The 23,226-nt window shown below is 41.4% G+C and overlaps 1 protein-coding gene across 8 annotated transcripts in view; it reads left to right on the top strand.

Annotated features, from left to right (window-relative positions):
- Positions 1-22,578, top strand: part of LOC107221438 (inactive dipeptidyl peptidase 10) — a 39,757-nt gene extending 17,179 nt beyond the window's left edge. The window contains exons 1-14 of one of the 8 annotated variants that reach the window (XM_046739772.1): positions 1,313-1,684; positions 1,761-1,830; positions 11,316-11,538; positions 15,408-15,514; positions 15,760-15,958; positions 16,438-16,512; positions 17,919-17,971; positions 18,379-18,924; positions 19,180-19,498; positions 19,569-19,747; positions 19,825-20,047; positions 20,277-20,721; positions 21,151-21,356; positions 21,797-22,578. In XM_046739772.1, the coding sequence (XP_046595728.1) occupies positions 11,437-11,538; positions 15,408-15,514; positions 15,760-15,958; positions 16,438-16,512; positions 17,919-17,971; positions 18,379-18,924; positions 19,180-19,498; positions 19,569-19,747; positions 19,825-20,047; positions 20,277-20,721; positions 21,151-21,356; positions 21,797-21,898 (2,556 nt within the window). In that variant the 5' untranslated portion in view covers positions 1,313-1,684; positions 1,761-1,830; positions 11,316-11,436 and the 3' untranslated portion in view covers positions 21,899-22,578. Of the gene's footprint in view, positions 1-1,312; positions 1,831-11,315; positions 11,539-13,263; positions 13,484-14,925; positions 15,203-15,407; positions 15,515-15,759; positions 15,959-16,437; positions 16,513-17,918; positions 17,972-18,378; positions 18,925-19,179; positions 19,499-19,568; positions 19,748-19,824; positions 20,048-20,276; positions 20,722-21,150; positions 21,357-21,796 lie in introns of those variants that run through there. The other 7 variants (XM_015660429.2, XM_046739773.1, XM_046739769.1 and 4 more) reach the window with 7 other exon arrangements.
- The last annotated feature ends 648 nt before the right edge of the window (positions 22,579-23,226 follow it).

The following is a 23,226-nucleotide window of genomic DNA, read 5'->3' as shown; positions in this document are numbered from 1 at the left end:
CCGTTCTGCGCACCGTACATACCATCTGCACTGCAGGAACGACGAGCTCTACAAGCATTCAAGTAGGCTAATAAACCGTGCTAATAAAGCTGAAACCATATCCATCGTCGCCCTTCTCGAGCGGTGACGAAACAGGTCCGTTTGCCGTTTCCTTCTTTAATTCGTAAGTTAAATTCCAACTACTCTAATTCGCCAAATATAATAATTTTACGTCTATTAAATCACCTCGCAATTTTTATCGTTTCGACATTGTTTCGATTTTATTCAAATGAGCGTGAAGTTAATTTCTTCACTGAACGCTCCGATTTTTGCAATATCAATTATTCTGTGTACAACGGGAAATGGATTAACCAATTAACCGAGTTCTCAATCCCACCAGAATCGGAATTTTAACCTGGCCTTGGCTTTGGGCTCGCATACAACTTCAAAAATGAAAATATCTCGTAAGGCATCGGCGCAAAGGCAAATGATTTTTTTCCAGTATCATTTTTCAGCGGGGTGAAAACCTGAATCGATCTTTCCCAATTTTAATATCAAACTTTTATTTGATGTATGCATTTTATCTTTCGCCTCTGCTAGCTATTTTTATTATTCTCAACCAGACTCGTTCTGGACACAAATATAAATACTGCATTGCCGTAGAAATTTATTTGGCAAACCAGCCAGGTGATTTTTACGTACCTTTGGAGTATGTATCTAAGTTTTCTCACGTTCGTTCGGATTTGGGCTATTCAATTCATACCGTGAGATAAAAATTGAACGACGAGGTTTTGAAAAAAGAAAACGGACATTTCAAATCTATGGGTAAACGAAAAATCGTGATCGACGATTAAAATCTATTTTCTTCACTTTTCTGAATGAGCATTTATCGTCTGGATCGTAAAAATACGGTGTTCAAAAATATTTTTCGCGTGATAATTTTTCTGGCTGTGAAAACACGTTGCCGCCCAGATACGAGAGCAAAATAGAGGTTATAATAATCCGAGAAGGTCTTTGAAGATGCACGTCGTTGTGGTTGGTGACCGTTTCGGTTATTTTTGGCCGTTGTCGCCCCTCGGCTCTTATTCCAAGCGTTTCTATAGCTATATTGAATAATATTTGGTGCGTATTTACGCCCGTCTATTTTGACACTTAATTTCGCAATGAATTTCGAAAACTGACCTCTCTATCTCCTTTTTTTTTACTCTTCTTTTTCCATATTTCACGGATGCCGTTAATGTCTGACACGTGGCCAGCTGACCAGCACGTGGATAGAGTTGACTCGAAAACTAGGAAAAAAATAAAAACAGGCGGAGGAGATGCTTCTGACCGAACGGAGACGACGACAGTACAAAACGGAGACCGAGACCGTCGAGATTCTCGTCTCTTTTAAGAGCGTCGTTTGCAGTTTGCAAAGGTTCACATAAAATTCACGCGGATATCGGCATTTCCATCCAAGAATAACCATCTCATCAACTACTGATCAACCCGCGAGTGCATAAATGATAGAGTAACAGAATTTGAATTAAGCGGATAAGACAAAAAAGAATTATTTAAAACGGAGTTTGATAATTTCGATAAAAATGTGCCGAAAAATGGACGAAATTAAGTTCAAGCTCAAGTGAGGCTTGCAACGTACAGGACTTTTGTTATTCCTAAGATAGAAGAGTAAGAAGAATAAGAAGCAAGGATAAAGAAGAAAAAGGTTGACTTTGTGAAGGGTAGATATACATAAATTACGCTGGAGAAAATTTTTCTTTACAAATTTCTCTAACTCACAGCCGCTTAAATGATAAATTACCGTGAGAAAAGAAGAAGAGGTTTTTTTTGAAGAACAATCTAGAAGAAATGGTGAGTAAAATAGAAAAAAAGAACACCAAAAAAATAAAAACGCACCCGCGATTGTTTCTAGAGAAGAATAATCAACTAAGGCAACGATGACAACTTAATTCTTCTAGAGTTTCTCAGCTCCTTTCATTCTCTCGTTGACAAGAGCTTTTTCCGTTTTCTCAACTTTGTAATTTTCATTTTTGTGACTTTTGCTTGCTCACGGTGATTCGTATGGGAGAAATATGAATGATTTTTTGATAATTTTGATTTTTCTCGCGTTTTTGTTTTTCTATATTCTCAAAGTTTTTGTTAGTGACACGTCTATTCAATTTTGTGTATATTTCCAGTCAAAAAAATCTCTTCCTCTGTGAATTTGTTAATATGCGTACGAGAAAATGATACAAAAAACGTGTGAAAAAAAATAATTTAACGACGCACAAAAAACCGATCACGTAATAGGATAGTAGCCACGTGCAAATAGATCAGCTTTGCACCTCCCTGGTTCACATGAATATTAAACGCTATAAATACACACGATGGACTGTATAGAGCATTCCATGCTAATTCAACCAACGTTTTCAACCCTGACCATCCAGTATTTGCTCCATGTTTTCCTACACATCGTACATTACATATACAATATATACATATAACATGTATTCCTTAGTATAATTCGTACGCACACATGTCACATCGCACTTAATTCTTTATTATTCACGATGAATTTTTCTTTGCCTCAAAATTTGCTTCTGAACGCGCATTTACCTTTGAACTCAATTATTCACTCAATCACCATTCAAGCAACGCGATGTTTTCTCTTTTGTTTAATTTTGTTTTTTTTTTTTTCTCTACGTTAATTTTTTCAATTTTTTTCTCCACCTTTCTGCACACTCTACAGGCTCATCGTTATTAATTCGCCGCCCCGAGTGAAAAGTACTATACAACCCCACTTAAGTAGTTTACGTGTGTTTCACATATACCTACACATATATAGATATACGATATACCTATGCACGTATATAATATGTATACATACACACACACGTAGACGCGTACACATTAATTTATGCACACACACACACACACACACACGCACACACACATGTCATATATGTATACATATATATACCTATGTATATACACAGTTTAGTCAGCAGGTTTGAAGAGACTGATAATTAATGATACGTCAGATATGGCTGGCGCGCTCAAGCTCTATATATGTATATAGGTATAAACACGTACACGTTAAATTATATAATATGTATGTGTATGTGTGCAGCCGACTAAGGTGCGTCCCTGCAGTGTCATCGTTCATCTTCACAGTCACCAAATTTCGCCGTCGTACCGCCACTTTATTATGTCTGCGTATATATAAATGTATATAATCTACCTATATTGTACGTACCTGAGGAACGAAATCAGGTTGAGTCAATTTCAAACCCCGACACCAAAACCACCCTTGTCAATTTTATCACCCCTTAAAAACCTGAACCATATCCGTTTAAGCTGTTGGGTATTTTTTATCCACTTCGTGCATTCTTTTTCTGTTACAATTGCGATGATATTCTTTTGTTTTAAAAGTGTTTTGACTATTGTCAAGTCGTGGTAAGATATTCCTACATTTGTTGGATTAGAATTTTCAGACGAGAACTAAAAACCAAATGAGAAATAAGAGCACCGTATAATCATGTGATGAATATTTGAATTAGTGAAAAATTTCCAAACTTTCAGAGAAACTTCGAGATTATCTATCACGGTTGGAAATGTTCACGTTGTAAAACGATACACGGCATACAGAGAGAATAATTTATGGACGTTCCTATAGACGAGACTCTCTGCTTGAGAGAAGCATGTTCCTCCACCTCTTCATCCTCATCCTCACTCTCATCCTCGTATTTAACGCGCCATCTCATCTGGCAATGTAGTATGCACCACGAGAGACTTGAGCTTGTCTCTCTTAATTCTCAAGATGGTGAAATGACGCGGCTAATGACCCCTTACTCGTCATTACTTTCCTTATTACTATTATCAACGTAATCATTGTCAAAGTATATTGTCTGCACGTATATCTTTGCATCAAGGCTTAAATAGTGACCTGAAAAAGTTTGACAGCGTTAACTCTTTTTGCATGTACGAATAGCGTAGTATAAGCTGATAGCTCAAGGCGGTGACGAACACCTCGAAGGCACTGCAAATTTGGTTTTGGTAAAGTTAGACGTAGATATACAGAGGCTATCTGCAAAGCCACCAAGCCTGAAAGTTTACCAAGATTCCGTACAGGCTGCAGATTCAACTCAGACGAAATGCACCACGCACAACCCCGGCAAATGGGATTGAAATTCCAGACTTGAAATTGCGAAATCCACTAGAAAATGCGGCAGCTAAGTGGAATCGACGTAAAACACAAGTGGTCAGATTCTGATGGTTCAAGTGACCGTTTGAACCAACTTGTTATGGCAGCTTTATGGCCATTCGCTCTATTTCGACTTAGAACCGTCGAGAGGCACTCGAATGAACATGTGAACTGTAATCATCGCTTGCCTTCGCGACGTGAGATCGATTGGCGAAGGTTCGCTTCTCTTGCATATGGCGTTTACCAATTTCTCACCATTCAAGACAACGTTAAGCATTGAACTTATCTGCAATATGGTGTGACTTCGTCAAGTTCTTTTCAATTTCTGCGTAAGAAGTGTTTGTAACATTACGTCAGTTGCGGACTATGAGATACTTCCATAGTGGTTTCTCATACTCGGTCACCAGCAGTAAGCTTCTCATTTCACGAGCCATCCTCGAAAGTTGCTCAATTCCGGAACAATAGCCGGGTGAGGGGTGGCTGGTGGATGGCGAACACTGGAAAGGGAAACAGAGAGAGATTGAGAGATGGAAATTTGAAACAATAGCGTGGAGAACAAACAAGACAGTCCCGAGCGCTCTAAGCATCAAGCACGTTATAGGCATGGGTAGGTATTGTTGGGCATGCGGAGAAAGTTTTCCCTCCTACTGCCAAGCGCGGAATTCGCACGTATCTAAGGCTTTGAGGCTCACCGCTGCAGCACCGTACCGGGAAGAATCTCTTCCAAAAATATGAGGATGCGGACCGGAGGGAAACCGTGGAATGGAAAAGACGGAGAATGGGGAACAAGAGCAGGCTAACGCGCAAGAATTCAGTGCCTTGTTCTCCGGTAGAGGCGCAAGCCTCTGAGGAAGGAGAAGAGGCGGCGGCATAAACAGCCCGATGCAGTGTTCACAACTTAGCGTCATTGTTACAGTTCATGCATGCAGTGGAAGGCAGAACGTCCGATGCAAGTGTCGACTCTCTGCCTACGTGACACACAATACTGCAGAAGTTAAGTTAGGTACCTGTTAGCCAGTCCTTCTGGCTGTGTTTCCTGCAGTTTTACCATCACACATGCCTAAGCAAGGCTGGAGCAGCACTATCCTTGTTTCGAGACACGGAACTGTTCGTACATATATCGCGTTGCGTGACACGAAATGGAAGCAACGTTCGTCACCCCGGCATAAGCCACCGTAATTAATTCGGGCCCGACCCAAACGGGACCACGCTCAAACCTTATTTTAACCCGGAAGTCACACCAGGACGTCGTTATGCCACTCTGAAATTGTGTACACCCTGCTTCTGTCACCATATGATTCGCGTGTATTTTTAAATAGGCTTTCTTCATACCCGTCATACTTTTGTTGGCTCATCTCTATGTCTGGGTGAGAGGATAAAGCGCATTTGGCATTTTGGTCAGAATTCATCGTGCTCCTGAGCACTCGGTGATCGGAGAACGAAATAACATGTAAGCTCCTGTTGGTCGATGACTTCAATTCTTTGATCGAATTCGTTGTCAAATAACGTTCAGTAACATCACGCGAACTCATTTTAATTTAAATATGATCAATCTCTCGGCTGCATGCGTTGCTGAAAGAGTAAAACAAACCTACCAATTTATTTACCATCGAAGAGGTGATTCGGAACGAATTCACCCTATCAGGATGATCTTCAGGAGTGTCACCCTTTACGACGGTGAATTCTTTACGACTGGAAGACCTCCCTCCTCAACTAACGTCTACCAATGCTGTCATCGTTAAAGTTCACCCATGAATAAGTGATGACCGAGACGATGCACCGCGCAGATATACACTGATAGAGTGTTGAACCTGTCCTCGAAGCGAACATCGTGATATATCGTTGATGGACTTGCACAGCTTGGGAAAACACTGAGAGTGAAGTATCGGGCCATTGGACCTGTAGCACCGTAGCAGATGCTGCAGTCACTAGTTACACGTATAACCAACCGCCAAGGTGTAGGTGTGTTTTGTGTATAACTCGGAGAACTAGATGGAGGAAAACAATCCGAAGTAACGATCGGATATCAGAGTACGACGATCTTGTTTGGTATAACGATCCTGCGAACTACATGACTAGACTAGATTGTAGAGTGTAAATATATATATATATTATAGACACCCACATACTTTGCTCCGTCTTCTCTTTTTCCTCTTCCTCTTTATCTCCCTTTTTCAACGTGTGAAATAAGGATGCAGTAGCAGCGGCAAGTGAGACCTGAAACAGGATAAAGTCTCTCTGGTTGCAGTTATAACATCTAAGTAATGTTTCAACGTTAAATATACGGGAGAAATAGAGAGAGAGAGAGAGAGTGAGAGAGAAATTCTGGAAGAAGCTGTCTTTGCACTGTCTTGGCGAGTTGTGTTTTCAAGGAGAATATAAATACCCCCGGGCAGTACGTATAATGCTGTAGTTAAGGAAACTTTCTTATGAGCATTTATGGAGCATTCCATGCTAACTCCTCCGTCGTCCAACTCTAACCATCTCAAGCGTGATTCATGCTATTTTTCGATATCGTGTTCCAATTTGTTACCGAATTTTTTTATTTTTTGCTTATCACTGTCTCGACATTTGGAAATTATTTTCGAACTTTATTAATTCTTCGACTAAAAATACAAGTGAAAAGAAGTGCAATCTAAAATAATAATGCATACATACATATTGTACGTTTTTATAAAAGTTTAGATAAACGCTGAAAACACAGTGAAATAATCATAACAGCAAAAAATTATTGCAAATAAGCGCACTAAAAGCGCAAAAGCGCAGAAATGAAGTAACTAGCAAGTGAAAAAGCGCAGGAGGAGAAACAGGAAGAAAAACGAGGGCGAGGTAAAAACTCGAAAAGCTCGTGCGGAGTTTGTTTAATTCACTTCGTAAGACTGCAGACAGCGAGGGGAGGCTGGTGTCGTCGGTCTGTGTATTTGTGTATACATAGGTTATTCCTATATTGATTTATGCCACACGGGGTAAGAAACGCCGTGCTGTCTGTCGCTTTCGCGTCTTTCTTGATCCTCCGGAGCACCCACATACATATACAGGGGTTGATGGAGGGTGGAAAGACAGGAAAGAACCGAAACAGTCGAGGAAACAAAAAGAAAAATCTGGCCGAAAAACTTGATCCACAGATACAAAGAAGAATCGAAGTCAACTAGATTGAGAGATCTTAACTAATCCGCAATCCCCCCTCCCCAGAGAATATATATATACAGAAAAATGAAACGGATACTCAAGAATTGGACTTCAGGAAGATTCTTATAAATTTTAAAAATCTCTTTTACCTTATTTAATTTTTTGGTTTTCACTTTACGTACTACATGTCATGTGCAATCTGATGTTCTTTATATTTTTAAGTGTTTTGCAATGTCGGCAAAATATGCATGTAACGTGCATAGCGCCGGGCGGAAAAATTGGCGGCGGTTGCCGAACCGAATGCGACTGCCTCCCGTCCGCCTTTTATCTCCGTTCCGGTTGTTCGCCCCCATCCCGCAGCTTTCATCCCCTTCCCAACTCTTGTTATACGGCCGCCCACCCGGTCTGCCGCACTGCCGCTGACGTAACACGCCTCGAACCTCTGACGTCACGGGCAGTGGAGGGAACAGTTATATACATACATATGTGTATGTACGAAGTATATGTATATTATAATATGCTGACGCCGTCGCCGCTGCATCGGCTACACGCCGCAAATCCCAGGCACCTCCCCCTCAGGACCCCTGCGAGGTGTATGGATAATATAACCTACCCCCCATCAGGTTCCCAATTCGTCAAAGTTTAACGTCGGGTTGATCATGCGCTTGTAAAAGCAATATCTAGCATGTTCCCGTACGTACTTCGAATCAAACTTTTGAAAATAGTAGGCATGGTATTACAGAATATTCGGAGGATGGGGGGATAGCGTCCTGAGGAAAAACGGGCACCTGCGGCAAAATAGGATCCTAGAACAAAATGGGATCCCTGGAAAAGAATGGTAACCTGGGGCAAAACAGTCCTCACCCTCTCTGAAGGAATCGTACACCTTTTATGCACGTGTCATTTACGGTTTACAACTGTTTTTTTTTTGTCGAAGGACCATTTAATCCCAGGGTTCACTTTTGACCCGTTTTCCATCTGCATGCAGCTCATGCTTTTCGTTGATTTTTTTAATATACTTCACTCGTGCAAGAAAAGAGAAAATGTGTAAGCATAGATATTCTTGTACATGTTTCGTATAAGAACAGAATTTCAGTTTTGATCATTCTTTCGCAGTGTTTTTCTGTTTTTTTTTTTTCTTTTTCATCATACTATTTCCTTCTTTCTTCATTTTCTCGACATCGCGTTTACATAAATACAAGACATGTATACCAACTTACCAATGTGCGATAACGGGAAAGATAAAACGAGTGAAAAATGGGTGGAAAAAGAGAACGGGATAGATTTAAAGAAAAACCGAAGAGAAGAGTGATATATACGTGGGGGAAAGGGGAATTTGTTTTGTCTACGCGAGAGTATTTTGTTGTTTTAGGTTAAGCGAGCGTCTACATATGTATAACTACGTAATCTATGCTCAACGATGTGGGGGCAAAACATATTATGTAATACGTATAGGACATACATACACACCTATTTTACGTAAACCGATTTCTTGGCGCATTTTTTTTTTTTTTTCTTTTGTTTCAATTCTATTGTTTATATTTTTTTTAATAAGACACAGAGAAATTACTAATAATAGAATGCACACTGTAAGTACTTACAATGTTTCCTCGTATAATAAATCACAATAACGATAACAAATTGTAAACAGCGGTGAAACAACTTGACTTACGAAACTATACCGAAAAAATTAACCACTCACCGTCCATGGATTTGTTATTTCAGATAATATGTCGATACCGATTGTTTTCTCATCACCAGACTGTGTCTAAGTAGTACATTGGTACTTATGTACAACATCAACTTATGTACATATATAAATGTGTAAATATCTTCGGCAAATTATAGATGCGGCATTGCTAATGCAGCGTCCAATAATGAAGAATCGATTGGCAATATAGATAGATAGGATACGGAACTTGCACTTCGGTTTATACCGTCTGGAGAATTTTCCCGCTACTTCATCTACTCCTTTTTCTTCCGCTTCCTCTTACTTTCCTGTCACGAGAGCTACAACGACGACGAATATGCCGCATCCAAATCAATCTTCATTATCGAAGCTCATCCCCCGAAGACTCACACGCGAAAGTAAATTTTACCGGCTACTTCCGCATGCTTGCCTTATACAGTGTTACACTGCGGATGTGCTTTAGTTAAAAGAGCGTGGCGTGGGAGGGAGGGGATGGGAGGAGGAGAAAATCCGAACCACGCGGATGTAAATATGAGTATGAATAACGTGGGCGATAGAAAATTGATGATATTATACGTGGAACAAGTTTAAAGAAAAATTTTGCTCGCCCTGTTTATCATCGTAAAAGATCCCCACGGAGTTTTTTAAAGGCCAATCAATGGTCGGCTTGGAACTATAAAACTGATTTTAACCGACGAATCCTACGTACAAAAAGACTATAACAAGCATTCCCTTAGACGGGTAATAAGCGAATAAAAACATTTCCTTCTTCTTCTTCTTATTTTTCCATCAGGGAGGTATTCAGTATTTTCCTTAGTTTTGTTTTTGTTTTTATACTTATTTTTCCTTGCACATGTAGTCGTTATTGGGAACGAAGGGCCGCTATTTGCTTTGTGAAATCACTGAGCGCCCCTTCTGATTCACATTAATATAGATCGACACGAAATCGCTTGAAATCACTCGGTGAACCGACACTTAAAACCACATAAAATCACTCGCCATTGGCTGACGCAGATGCGTAATAGAAAATTACGATAATCAATGATACCACTGGAAACCAAATTTGGTCTGAATTTTCTTCATTTCGCGTACGTGTTCAACGCACGAGGCTGTGTATTAAAAAATTCTAACCACAGAACACTTCACGTCAGTGTACGCTCATGTATACATGTATAAAATTCATACTGTAGCTTGTACACACTTTACGATGCGGAGATGCTATATAGGGATATATAACCAAAGGGACGTAGGGTTTTCTCAATATCATCAGATATCGTAGGTACTGCGATGCGTATACGCAGACATTATATGGTCGCATTCGAGAATGGAAGAGGGATTTTTTTATGACCACGTGTCGTGACACTTTTATTTTATGTTTACGGTGTGGGTGTACGCACATAACACAAGTCGCAACTGTGTAGACTAACTGGAATTTCAATTATTTTCTCATCTCATATTGTTTCGCCAACAGTGAACAGCAACATTTTGTCACAAGAGTGCCTTATCTCTCTCTCTCTCTCTTTCTCTCTCTCTCTCTTTCTCTTCATCTCCGTCCAAAAGTAAAAATTAAAACAAATGAAAACAGAGTAGAAACGAGAAAACTCGAAAATGTTTTTCAAGCGTTTCATACTTCTGGGTACAAAACTCGGGGCATCTAGACGTAACTGCGAGAGAAAGAGAGACAGAGAAAGTATAGAGCCCTGGATTTCTGGAGCAAGTCTCAAGCCTCTGCAGGCTGCGGGTATTATAAGTTATATACAGTTTCTGTAGGCCCGGACTAATTCCGGGAGAAAATCTATACAATGGTAGATAGATGTATTCCCACTTACCTCGAATAACCATTACGAGGATTGGAAGCTACAGAGAAAGTCATACCCGATACATGCTTCACAGAATTCATCATTCTCTAATACGTTATAGTACATCAGAAACCATTGGACACGTATTTTTTCCTACTTGCTAATAAGGCGGTTCAAGGGGTAAAAACCACCCTTAAGGTTTGCAAAAAAAATAAATGCAACCCCTGGGGACGAAAACAGCACCCATATTATCATCTCATGGTAGTGAATATTGTCAAATTGATTTTATCCATACATTTTACGTCTTTATCGAGAAATCGTAAGAATCGAATTTTGGGGTGGTTCTTGCACCTTGAACGGCTGGACTGGCATGTTGAAAACAGCCGTGTGTAATGTTTCTTGATGCTCTACGAAATGTCACAGAATAAAGAAAATCAGTGAGGTACGCTTCGGGTACTCTCCTTGCGATTGACGAAGGAGGCGAAAAGTATCCACTATCCATATGTGAAAACCGTTTGTCTCGTTTTGGTTCAAGGTGCAGAGCTGTGGATCGGAGAGCTTCCCGTCGGCCCCAGGAGTGGCCCAGGGGTTACCCTGGGGAGCCGATAACGCGAGCCCTGAACGAAGGTGGCTCGTAGCTGAATGAGGCAGACGCTATGAACGCCAGCGTCAACGTCGAGAGGAACTCCTGGCGGCTACCTCCCGACGAGACCGTCCAGGTCGCCGATCCCCGGTCAAAGTCTGCCCAGGTAAAAGAGGTAATCAATCGCCGGCTTTTCTCTTCTCGATGTTTCGTCGTTATATTCGTTCGTTCGTCCGCTCGTTCGGTCGTCAGTGTTTCGTACATTCAGTAAATCCCGGTTCACGCACTCACAGATTGTACCTACATATCCATCAGGGCATGCTCGCACCTCCCACTCACCGTATCCAAGCACTGTTTGACACTAATTGCCCGTGTATGTGCCTCGGTGTATGTATGTGTCTCTATCTAATCAAGACGAATCACTCACACGATCGCTCACTGAACCGCTCATTTGACAATAAGTTCAGGAGCAGTAAAATTACGATCACGATGACCAAGATGAAAAACCTTGAACTGATTCACTTGGTCTTGAAAACCCGGTTGAAGGACTTATCTGAGTAGCACCGTGGTGGATTTCACTTCGTATCAAGAAGATTCAAATTATTACAGAAAAAAACCAACAAACTAAGATGAGAACGAATATGAAGAACCCGAAGAAACACTGATTTACTAACGTTTTCAAAGCAATCGAAAATTGTTAATGCTTACTGATTAGTACTCTGTGAACTTGCATGTAAGTCGTAGAAGATCGAGTAGAAAACGATGCAAAAAAGAGATGACAAATAAAAAAAGAAAGAACAGCTGTTTCAACAAAATTGTACAAGGACTGAGAGAACTTCACTGTTCGCTGATCATTCTCAGCGGATTCAAACGGATGAAAGAAAATGATGATACGGAAGAAAACGAACTTAAATGATGATGATTTTAAGTGAAGTGAAGTGAAGTTTTAGAAAGTTTCCGAAATCTACCGAAGATATTACTGATTACTAATTAAACTTCTACCACATTGGCTATGGATTTAAAAGGATTGAATGAGGAAAAATAAGGAAGCAAAAAACGATGAACCACCGAAAAATTTGATACGAATAATGTTCAATGACGATGGTTGTCAATAATACAGGTCTGCGGATTAAAATACGATACAGATATGCTTGACTGGAACACGGGAAAGCAAATTAAATTGTAAATCAATGATTGCGTCGAACGTTAAACAAAAGGTTGTCAAGATGGTATGCAGGGAAGAGAGCGTGAGACTGTGGCAAATCCGTCCTCGCGCTGGTCTAATGCACGGAATCGATACTGGCGAACGACACTGCGGATAAACCATAGCGTGGGGCTTTTGGTTGCGAGGGTTTGCGTCGCGGTGAGACCGAGCGTCGAGTGAATAGAAGAAAAAGAAAGTGTCGGTCGTCAAAATCGTCCTGAGAATATAAAGGGAGTCTTTTGAACGAAGAGTGTAGCCAATACCTCGTTTATAACTGTTTCGAACGATCATCCCGAGGCTGGGGCTTGAGATCCTGCATTTTGCGGCAGAGTTGCGGAGTCTTTTGGAGTCTAAAACCTTAACGATCCTCGAGAGCAATTGACGAAAAGTAATAAATATCACGGCTCTTCTTCGCCTCACGTTTTGATCCTTCTCACGGTAATTCGAGCAAGTTCACGGCCGGTTGTCACTCTCTAATTCTCCTTACTGGTATAATTCATTATTCTAACGTGGCGCAAATCTATTCCAGGGATAGTAGACTGGTGCAGACTAGGTTTCCTGGTGGATCTAGTCGTAGTAGAGTTCCTCGCAGGCACACGACGTAAATTCGTAACTCGATTACCACCTGATAGCAACAGCCTCCTCCTACTTCTCCTTCTCCTCCACCTCCTACACTCCCATTCTCGAGGGTGGGACGAGGAAATAAACACCAGTCCAGCTTAGCTGTAGACCACAGCGTAGTCACAGACCAGACTGACAGAATCGCGTCCTCGATTGCCAAAGTGAGGGTGAACAAGTTTTCCTTTTTTCTTTGGAAATCCAAACAAAATATCATCTCCACACTTCAGAAGTCACGCCATATTCATATCTGTCTTTGGCTTGCAAAATGGCCTTTTGCAACGCCGTCTGTAACTGGGTAGGTAAGAGGCTGATTTTTGTAAATATCAATTCACCTTCTCTGATTTCGATTGTCCTCAGTCAGTATTCTAGAGAAGGTTGCGCATTTGTGTTTAGTTTGTCAGACGTGACCTTGCACTGTACGGTTTCCAACTGGAGGTGTCAATCCACCCAGCTTTGTATATATTTCTGTCACAATCTGATTATAATTAACAAGAGGAAAAAGTACTTCATTTTGTCACCAAAATCAAATTTGTGAGCGACGATAAGTTTAGTTTAAAATTTTTTTTGTATAATCAAAAAGTGGGAGTGAATTTTTATTTTACAATAAAGGAAATTAAGAACAGTGGCATTTTATAAGAACTGGAAGAATAGAAAAAGAAATATAATAAGAATATCATGAGGAGAAAACACTGGTAGTATAGGAGAAGTGGAAAATAAATTTAAAAAAAGAGGTTGAAGGAGGGTGCAATATTTAAAGGGTGATAAACAAGTCGTTGGAAAACGATTACCGCGCCTGATGCTGGCCAATCAGAGATCGTTACTTCCAGAGGAAGTCAATCATTTGTCAATTTATAACTTCGGTTCAAGGTTCAAGGCACGGTCTGTGTATGCACGTGTGTCTATATATATATATATATATATATATATATATATATATATATATATATATATATATATATATATATATATATATATATATATATATATCTGGAGATACATATATATATATATATTCGTGTAAAAGATGAGTCTTGAGAAGTAAAACACGTAGATATGATTTCAGCGTGTGCCACAAGAAATGCGGCATGCCAGATCTTCATCAGTGAACTTGAACGTTTTTCTTAATTTCGTTCTTGATTTTTTGTCTCATTCTTCGATTTTGGTTTGTTTCCTTCTTGTCGACTCATGAGCATCAATCACATATACGACGAGGGTGAGATTCGATGCTAATATATTTTACTCTGCCAATCAGCGGACTGCTGGTAATTGACATTATTTTTCTAGACCTGACGATAATAGCTAGAACGGTTTCGTTGGAGCCTTGAAATAAAGAATTCGACTTCAACCGTCAAGGCGTCTGACAATATTTTTAGAACTATTCAACGTATACACCTCGCTGAATAAACATCGTTGCAGAACAGCACCAGAGCTGACTCTATCAACCGCGTACACTGTGGCTATCGTAAAAACGTTTTATTTTTTAATTTAACGACCGAGTAGTGAGGTTTACAATTCGCGTCAATCAAAGATTTCGCATGGCGCTAATACAGGGAAAAAATATATACGTATAATAATAATAAATAGCAAAAATTAGAGCAACGAGATTAGGAATAAGAAAACAATATGTACAACACCCGTCAGTTACTTCGTAGAGCAGAATATAAAAAATAAAAAACCTTTTTACCGTATCGCGTTTCGCACTCTTTCCCACCACCGAAGCTCATTGTAGAGTATCTCCAGATGTACCCATCGACCACTATCGTCAGTTTTACACCAACATTCGCTTCTATCATACCGTGAACACTGTCGCTTTTCAATTGACTTATTAAAGTTAGTTTTCATCCATCGTCTGATCACCAAAGTGAATGAACAATATTTAAACCTGACACAACGGGAAAATTGCTGGCAAACTAAATTCACCAAAGTACATACCACGTTCGACACGAGCACGGAACATGCATGGAACGAGTTCTTAGGATGTCTGCACCTTGCGAAAACTTTTACTAGGATGGTGGTAATAATTCGTGATTTGATTTTGGCGGGAGTATTTCACTCACGTTGGAAGAACTCCGCGTTGTTTTCGTTCTATATCTGCATGCTCGATGCCTAGCAAAGCTTTAACTCGATCTTGAGCTCCTCGTGGACCGTCCAATGCCGGACAGTTCCGGGGTGAAGATGTTACGCCTTTTTCTTCCTCTAGGAATCTGACCATGTTTCAGGACCTGACTTACGCCGAGGGCGGGCACAACTGGAGGAGCATCGTTTTCTCTCTGCTGGTTATCGGCTTCGTCATAGCAGGCATCGTAACCGCCATTTATCTCCTCGGGTAAGCCAAATAGCTCGTCATTCCTTATGTAGAAAGCACCAAGGTGATGTTGAATCGCGCGTTCGATTATGCTTCAGATTGATCAGTTGTCTCAGTTTTTCCGAAGCCACAGTGTGAAGAGAGTGTTCGTTGGACTTGGAAGACCATTGCCAGAGGCTTTGGCGGAAGAATCAAGACTCCCGATAACCAATTCCAAACTCTCGTCACTCCGCGGTGGTCTAATTGACTTTTTTTATACAAACTAGGTACGTTGACGAACTTCTTTACTGGAGCGGGAAGCGTTTGACACTAGAAGAGTGCCTGCGCGGTGATTTGACGCCACACCGTCTACCGCCAGCCTGGTTGTCGCACGACAAGTTTGTCTTCCAAGCGGACGACGGTTCCCTGGCGCTTCTGGACACCTCAAACAACTCCGTGTCACTATTGGTCTCGAATCACACCCTCGTAAGTTAGGTTAGGGTTTATACACGCGGTTGTTCGGTATATGTCCGGATACACGCGCATGTCTGAAAGGTTTGAAGTGACCAAAAAACCGAGAACTCACGCCACGTGCCAACACGCTATTCCATATGCTGAGGACCTTATACCAGGGCCAGCTCAAACTCGCGGAGCATCATCGATCCGCGCGGTGATCACCGGGGTGCGGCGCCCTCGGCACCGCTCCAGTCCACTCCGCACCTCGGTGCGCTTTTCGGTAGACGCACAAATACACACCCATGTACATTATATGTACATCTATTTCGGTAAGGACGTAAAATCGAAAAGAAAAGTCAAATAGTCGCAATATCCAGAATAACCTTTTCTCGTGATTGCTGCTGCGGAGCTTTGCGAGTATAAATTAAACCAACTCCCTCACCCATCCGCTGCCCCACCAGGACTACACTGATATTATCCGATTTGCATTCTATCTTGACCAATTCCAGAGGCAGCTCAATGTTCAAGGCTACCAGTGCAGCTCTGACCTTCGTTATGTGCTGTTCAAACACAATGTCAAACCGGTGAGTACGTCAATGACGGTAAAAATCGCACTATCTTTATCGGTATTAATTTTAGAACAACGGGGAAGGGGGCCTGGATAATTAATATATCCCACTTCATCTAGCATTGCGCATATGCGCTAATCTATCTTTCTAACCATATATAACAACGACTGCAGGCTTCTGCAATATATTAAACGGGCCTCGTGCCCGTACACCCATCCGAGCTGGGAGGTGGGTAGGTACCACGTTCAATCGACCGTGATAAATACATATACTCTATATACGGGGCTCAGGTTATGTAATAGTTTGAGAAAAGTTTCGCGTTAGTTCCCCTCTCCTACCACCGATAACCCGCGGTAGGCACTCTGCCTATACCGCGGGTGGCTAATTTTTACTCACTTTTTTATTATTCCCATTCATCTTCCTTTTTTTCCTCCAGCTCGGTTTGCTTTTTCAGTTTTGTTTATCGGATTTTCTCTCTCTCTCTCTCTCTCTCTCTCTCTCTCTTTCTCTCACTCTCCCTCTCTCTCTCTTTCTGGCCGGTAGAAAAAGTTAGGCGGTTCCGCGCTAATTAAAAGCGAAACTTTGAATCCTATATTTTTAGAAACTAATACCCCTCAAATCTTCTCTCTCTTTCTCCCTCTTTCTCTCTATTCCTCGGCTGTTGCTGAATTCTGGCACCCGAAAAATTGATTGCCCGCTTCTTCTAACAGCTTCTGATCACGCGAGCGGGAAAGAATACTCATCAACCTCTCAGCGTATAGATGTACAATGTACATACCTATAATGCATATACTGTATGAAATACGTGTATAATATACCTACGCAGAACAGTTAGGAATAAATATATGAATCACAGTATCGCGGAAATTTGTGATTATCGTAACATGAGCTTCAGCAATACGTTATTTAAAAAAGTGAACCGAAGAAGTGTTTTTCCCTTCTGGTTTTCGCTTGATTTATAAATGATAGAGTTGAAAATCTACACCCTGAGCTATCGGAAGGGTTGACTACTTATAAAGAGACAGAAAACGAGGAGGGGAGACATAGAAAGAATGAGAGTTTGTTTTCCTTCCAAAGTGTTCGATTAATTTGTTGGCCATTGACTCGGGGGCGAAGTATAGTAGTAGGTATATATAACCACGTATCTTTAGATAACGTGACCTCCGTTCCCGAGTAAACAGATGTTGATGATGTGTTACATAGAGGCACAGTCGTAGGTATGGGTATTCATATAATGGACGGAATTCAAAGAAATATTATGGAGAATTATAAAGATAATTCAGATCATTCGGCGAAATAGGGCATGAACATATTTATCCCGAATTTGGTTATACCCACCTAGGTTTGTTTGGACTAATGCCGTCTTTTCACTACCCAGCCTTGCTTTTCTTTCTTGACTGATTTTTTTTCCGGTCCCGCAGGTCTTTCGACACAGCTTCACCGCACATTACACCGTTTACGACGTTACCAACGAGTGAGTAACTCAGCGATAATGAAATCTATAGGTTTACTTTTCACCACACTTTTCAATACCATGTTCAATTCAGTCGAGTTTTCTCGAAGATAACTACTCCATACTTTTTCGTCAGTTTTTTCAACTTTTTTTTCGTGGTATCATTATTCTTCTCCATTTTCCCAACACACACCATTCGTTAATATTGTGTTCTACTTCTTCCTCATTTTCCCTACCATTTTCAACACTTTCTATGGTATTAATTTTATTTTATTCATGGAAAGTCTGAACATCTTTATGTTATTCTTCTTCAACCTTTATATTAACGAAAATATTTTTTATGAAGGTGATTTCTTCTCATCACTTCCTGATTAAGAATATCTTGAAGTGCAATACACCGACCTTGACTTTTTAATCTGTCGCTCCAGCCACCACACGCCTTTACGTCTCAACACGTCGCCAAGAGTGCAGCAAACGAGGTTGCAGTTTGCGGCTTGGCTCGGTAACACGACATCATTGTTGATGATATCGGACAACGACATATACTTAAGAGCGACGCCGTCGGCGGGCGAGGACACGCGTCTGACGGACACTGGGATACCCGGTGTTGTTTACAACGGAGTTCCGGACTGGCTCTACCAGGAGGAGGTGCTGCCGAGGTCAGAAGTCGTCTGGCCGAGTCCGAGTGGGTCCCACATCCTCTTCGCATCGTTCAACGATACCAGGGTATCGGCCTTCCAATTTCCCTGGTTTGGAACTCCCGTTGGTCAGGACGGTGCTGACGCTGGCCCCCTCTCGTCGTCCAGACAAAGGACTTTCCCCCCCTCGAGGTCTGTCCGATACCCCACGCCTGGATCGCCCAATCCTGAAGTCGACCTCTGGCTCGTCGACCTCGCCAACGCAACTGCCATGAACGGTACCAACACCACAGTCGCCAGAACGAGGCTGAAACCTCCGCCGATCTTTGACGGACAGTAAGCATTAGAGTGATGATGAAGTCGAAGTTGATAAAATTCGTTCAAGAGGTACCATTTATGAGTGGAACAGGTCAATCGTCAATTTTCAGGATACTCTTCAGGATTTCCAAACAGTTTCGCACGAGTCCAAAACCCTATTTCATTTCCTTATCTTGAAAACTGTTTCACCAATTTGAGAGGGTCAAGGGCACGTTCTTGAGGCACTTTCACCTTTCTTCTTTTCACTTTGTCAAGCATCACTATAAATTTCAGGGAATACTACCTTATATCGGCTGGCTGGGTCGGGAACGACGCGACGCAAATATCTGTGGTGTGGATGACGCGATCCCAGAATCTCTCAGTAGTGTCGGGATGTCATGCACCGAGTTGGAACTGCGAGGAGACGCACTCAGAGCGAGCGCCGGAAGGGCAGTGGTTAGACGCCCAACCACATCCGGTTTTCGCCCCGGATGGTGACAGCTTCCTGCTTCTAGCCGCTGTCCAGGAGGGTAGTCAGGAACACTTCACACACATTAAACACGTGACTCTGACCCAGCAGAGGATAGCCGTTATATCCCACGGCCGTTACGAGGTGCGTATGGGGTTACACGGCTTTGCCTCGCGCCGAATCCTCAAATTCTCACCCATGCAAATTATTTCAGGTCAGCAAAATCCTTGCCTGGGACACTCAGGCTCATCTTGTCTACTACTTGGGAACGCGTGAGCGGCGGCCAGGTCAGAGGCATCTTTACGTTGTTCAGGACCCGACAACGGAAGAACCGAGGCGGCTGGAACCGCTTTGCGTAACATGCGATCTCGGTGGTGTTTTGTGGAGCAGTAGGTTAGTCAAGGAAGACCTAGAAAAGTTTGTCTTCGTCATTTTGCTCAGTCTATTAACCTCATTTCTCGTTTTATCAGACTTTACTACACCAACTGCACACACTTCGGAGGCTCCGTTAGCCCATTCTCAGAGAGCGGTGGCCAGGGGTTTTACGTCCTGCACTGCGAGGGTCCCGGGCTTCCATTGGCCGGTGTTCACTCGGTCATAACCCACAAAATGGTCAGGGTGCTTTACGACACCAGGGTACAACGGGCAGATAAGCTATCACAACTCGCACTGCCAACACGTAAGAGTTTCGAGGTTAGTCGTGCGTCCGTTACTAATCAGATAACCAGTTGTTCACAATTGGTTCTAAGCGCGTTTCGAATACTAATCTCAATCTCTGAAGAGTTTGCGATGATTCAATTCCGCAAGAAACGAGCATGCACTGTTGTTGCTCAACATTCACTGATCAATCTCGAATGACAAAATTTATCCATCATCCTTCATGTGGCGGTTGAAAATAACTAATCCTTCTTTCTCTGTTCAGATCCCACTTCCCCAAGGCTGGAAAGCGCAGGTCCAGTTGCTGCTGCCTCCATCATGGCGAGAGGAGCTTCGGGACGCAGCATTTCCTGTGTTGGTGGAAGTGAATGGTCGACCAGGTAGCGAGGCAGTGACCGATAGGTTCGGTATAGACTGGGGGACGTACATGTCCAGCCACAACGACGTGGTCTACGTTAGACTCGATGTCCGAGGTGCCAGGGGTCAAGGAAAGCGAGCTTTATTCAGGAGGATCGGTGGCGTTGAGGTTCAGGACCAGCTCACCGTCCTCAGGCACCTTCTCGACACCTTCAAGTACCTCGATGAGACCAGAGTCGGAGTCTGGGGCTGGGGTTATGGCGGATATGTCACTGCCATGGTCCTTGGTAGCCAGCAAAACGTGTTCAAATGCGGAGTCGCGGTCAGCCCTATAGCCGACTGGCTCTACTACAGTGAGTTCATAGCCTGAAGACAGCGCTCCGCTCCTCAATAACGGTGAAATAAAGAGCATGAAACGTTCGAGTCGATCGCACACAAATTTCACAGTTCTCATCTCTGTTTCATATAAATTGACAGTGATGAACATTAGGAAAAATATTCCTCACCTTGAACTGACTCATGTCCACGCTTGAAAAATAGTTTTACCCTGTCTATTAACATAAAACATCTCTCAATTCACCCTAGATCGAGTTTTTGTAACTTGGAAATCAACCACACTGGGTTTCCATAGTTTGTAGCTTGTTTTAACTTGTATTGTCAATGAAGAACCACAGGAAAATTCCTGTTTAGCATAAACTTACTCGGTTTCGTGTTTGGATAAGCGTTGCACTCTGTTCATCAATAAATAATACTGGTGGACCACTGATTCCGGTTCTTTTCAGATTCCGCCTTTACGGAACGAGTCCTTGGCGCACCTTCCGAAAATTACAAAGGTTACGTCGAGGCTGATCTCACTCAGAGGGCCCGACTGGTCCCGAGTCACAGTCTCTACCTTCTCCATGGTTTGGCTGACCTCACTGCTCCTTACACACACGGCGTTGCATTTGCTAAAGCTTTGGCAGAGGCTGGAGTGATCTTCAGGTATCAGGTAAGCGAACTTTCTGCTGTTTTCTATCTTTTTACAGTGCCTTACATACGACTGAAATTCCCCTCTCCTCAAATCCCGCAAAAATCGTCGCACAAGTGTTTCTGAAAATATTGTATGCAATTTTACTAAACGATTTACATATACACAGGAGATTTTGCGACGAAAAACGTTATCAGCAGGGCACGGTTCAGGTTTATCTTCTTCGTTTCACCATCTTCGCATTTTTGTTCATTCTTTTCACGCCGGTGACAGTAATTTTCACGCAGCTCCTCGTGTTCAAAATAATTTTATTCAAATTCTTCGTGGTCTGGATATTTGCTTGGCATTGTCCTTGCGGCTTTACCATACAAGGTTAGATTTTTGTCTAGCTTCTTTCCTGCGATTTCATTCTCTTCGTATTTTTCTTTTTCAAATGCTTCATCATCAGACGTGAATTTCAGAGTTACGCGGACGAGGATCACGAGTTGACTGGAGTAATCGAGCACGCCTACCGTTCCATGGAGGACTTTCTCGCCGAGTGCCTCACCCTCGAGCCCTCCTAGTGCCTGAGGTTAATTTCCCTCTTTACCACGGTGGCGTACGAAGAAAAGGCCTACCTATCTACCTAAGTCATAGAGCTGTATTAGCCAAATACCCGGAGGCTAATAGTTAGCATATACATGTATGTATATATATATCTATACAGCTGCGAATGGAGCAACGACAAAAAGAAAAAATAAGTGAGAGAGAAAATATTTCTTTCTTTTTTAAAAAAAATACTTTTTCCATTCTTTCTCTCTTTCTATCTCTCCCGCTCCGGCACTAAACTATCGACCCTCCACGACCCGTCGACGATTTTCATTCATAATGGTAAATTCCCCGGAAATTAAACTAGTTGTTGAACGGAAGAGAATAGGAAATATGAATTTGCGAGTGAATATTAAAATGAACGATCTTAAGGATCGATTTAACCACTCTATACATGATAAATAATTCATTAGATTGTTCTTACGAGATAACAAATTATTATATGATAAAATTGCGAATATTTCCATTTCACATTATTTGTATCCTCGAGGCACATTATAGTATGGCAATTCGTATATACGTACATATATACATTAAATTGTATATATCTATATATATATGTATATACGGGTTTGTATAATATCTGTAAGGCCGAATCGGCATTCGTATTATATAGATATACCTTACATGTAATTATTAAACTTGAAAGCTGTTATTCACTGAATCGACATTTCTGCCCCATCCTTTTCCCGCAGCTCACAATTATCCCCGACATGTATAATATACGTCTGAATTTTAAGCGAAGCAACAGGAAAAAACAAGGCAGGTAGCAAAGAAAGATGAAGTTTAAAACAAGGAAAAATTTCTCATCGGTCGGCGTCGTCAATTTTACCTTCGTATAAAAATTAAAAATCCTCAGCTCCTCTACCTGGTCATTATCGTTATGATTACTGTTATTATTATTACTATTATTATTAGTATTATCATTATGTAGGTATAATATAAGAAAAACTGTGTTGTATAGCTTCGCGCCTACATAGTCTGTATATGTACAGTAATGTTATATATTATTATTATTGTAATAAAAATTCCACGTAGGGTTTAATGCATATTGTATAAATAATTGTAAAAAAACAACGGGAAAACAACATGAAAAAAAAAAAAAAAAAACACAAGACAAAAAATAATTAATATTAAAACAATACGCATAATATCTATATGTTTTTGTATACGTGTATACTACGCATGTATATATATGCGTAGTATATACATATATATAAATACATACAGGGTACCTGTAAATTCTTATTTTTATTTTCCCTAAATTCATCTTTTCGAAGAAGAAAACAAACTTACACGTGAA

This window comes from Neodiprion lecontei, chromosome 5, assembly GCF_021901455.1.
Source record: "Neodiprion lecontei isolate iyNeoLeco1 chromosome 5, iyNeoLeco1.1, whole genome shotgun sequence".
In the NCBI taxonomy this organism is placed as follows: Eukaryota; Metazoa; Arthropoda; class Insecta; order Hymenoptera; family Diprionidae; genus Neodiprion; species Neodiprion lecontei.
The sequence above is the reverse complement of the archived record's forward strand: the minus strand, read 5'-3'. Positions and strand labels throughout refer to the sequence as shown.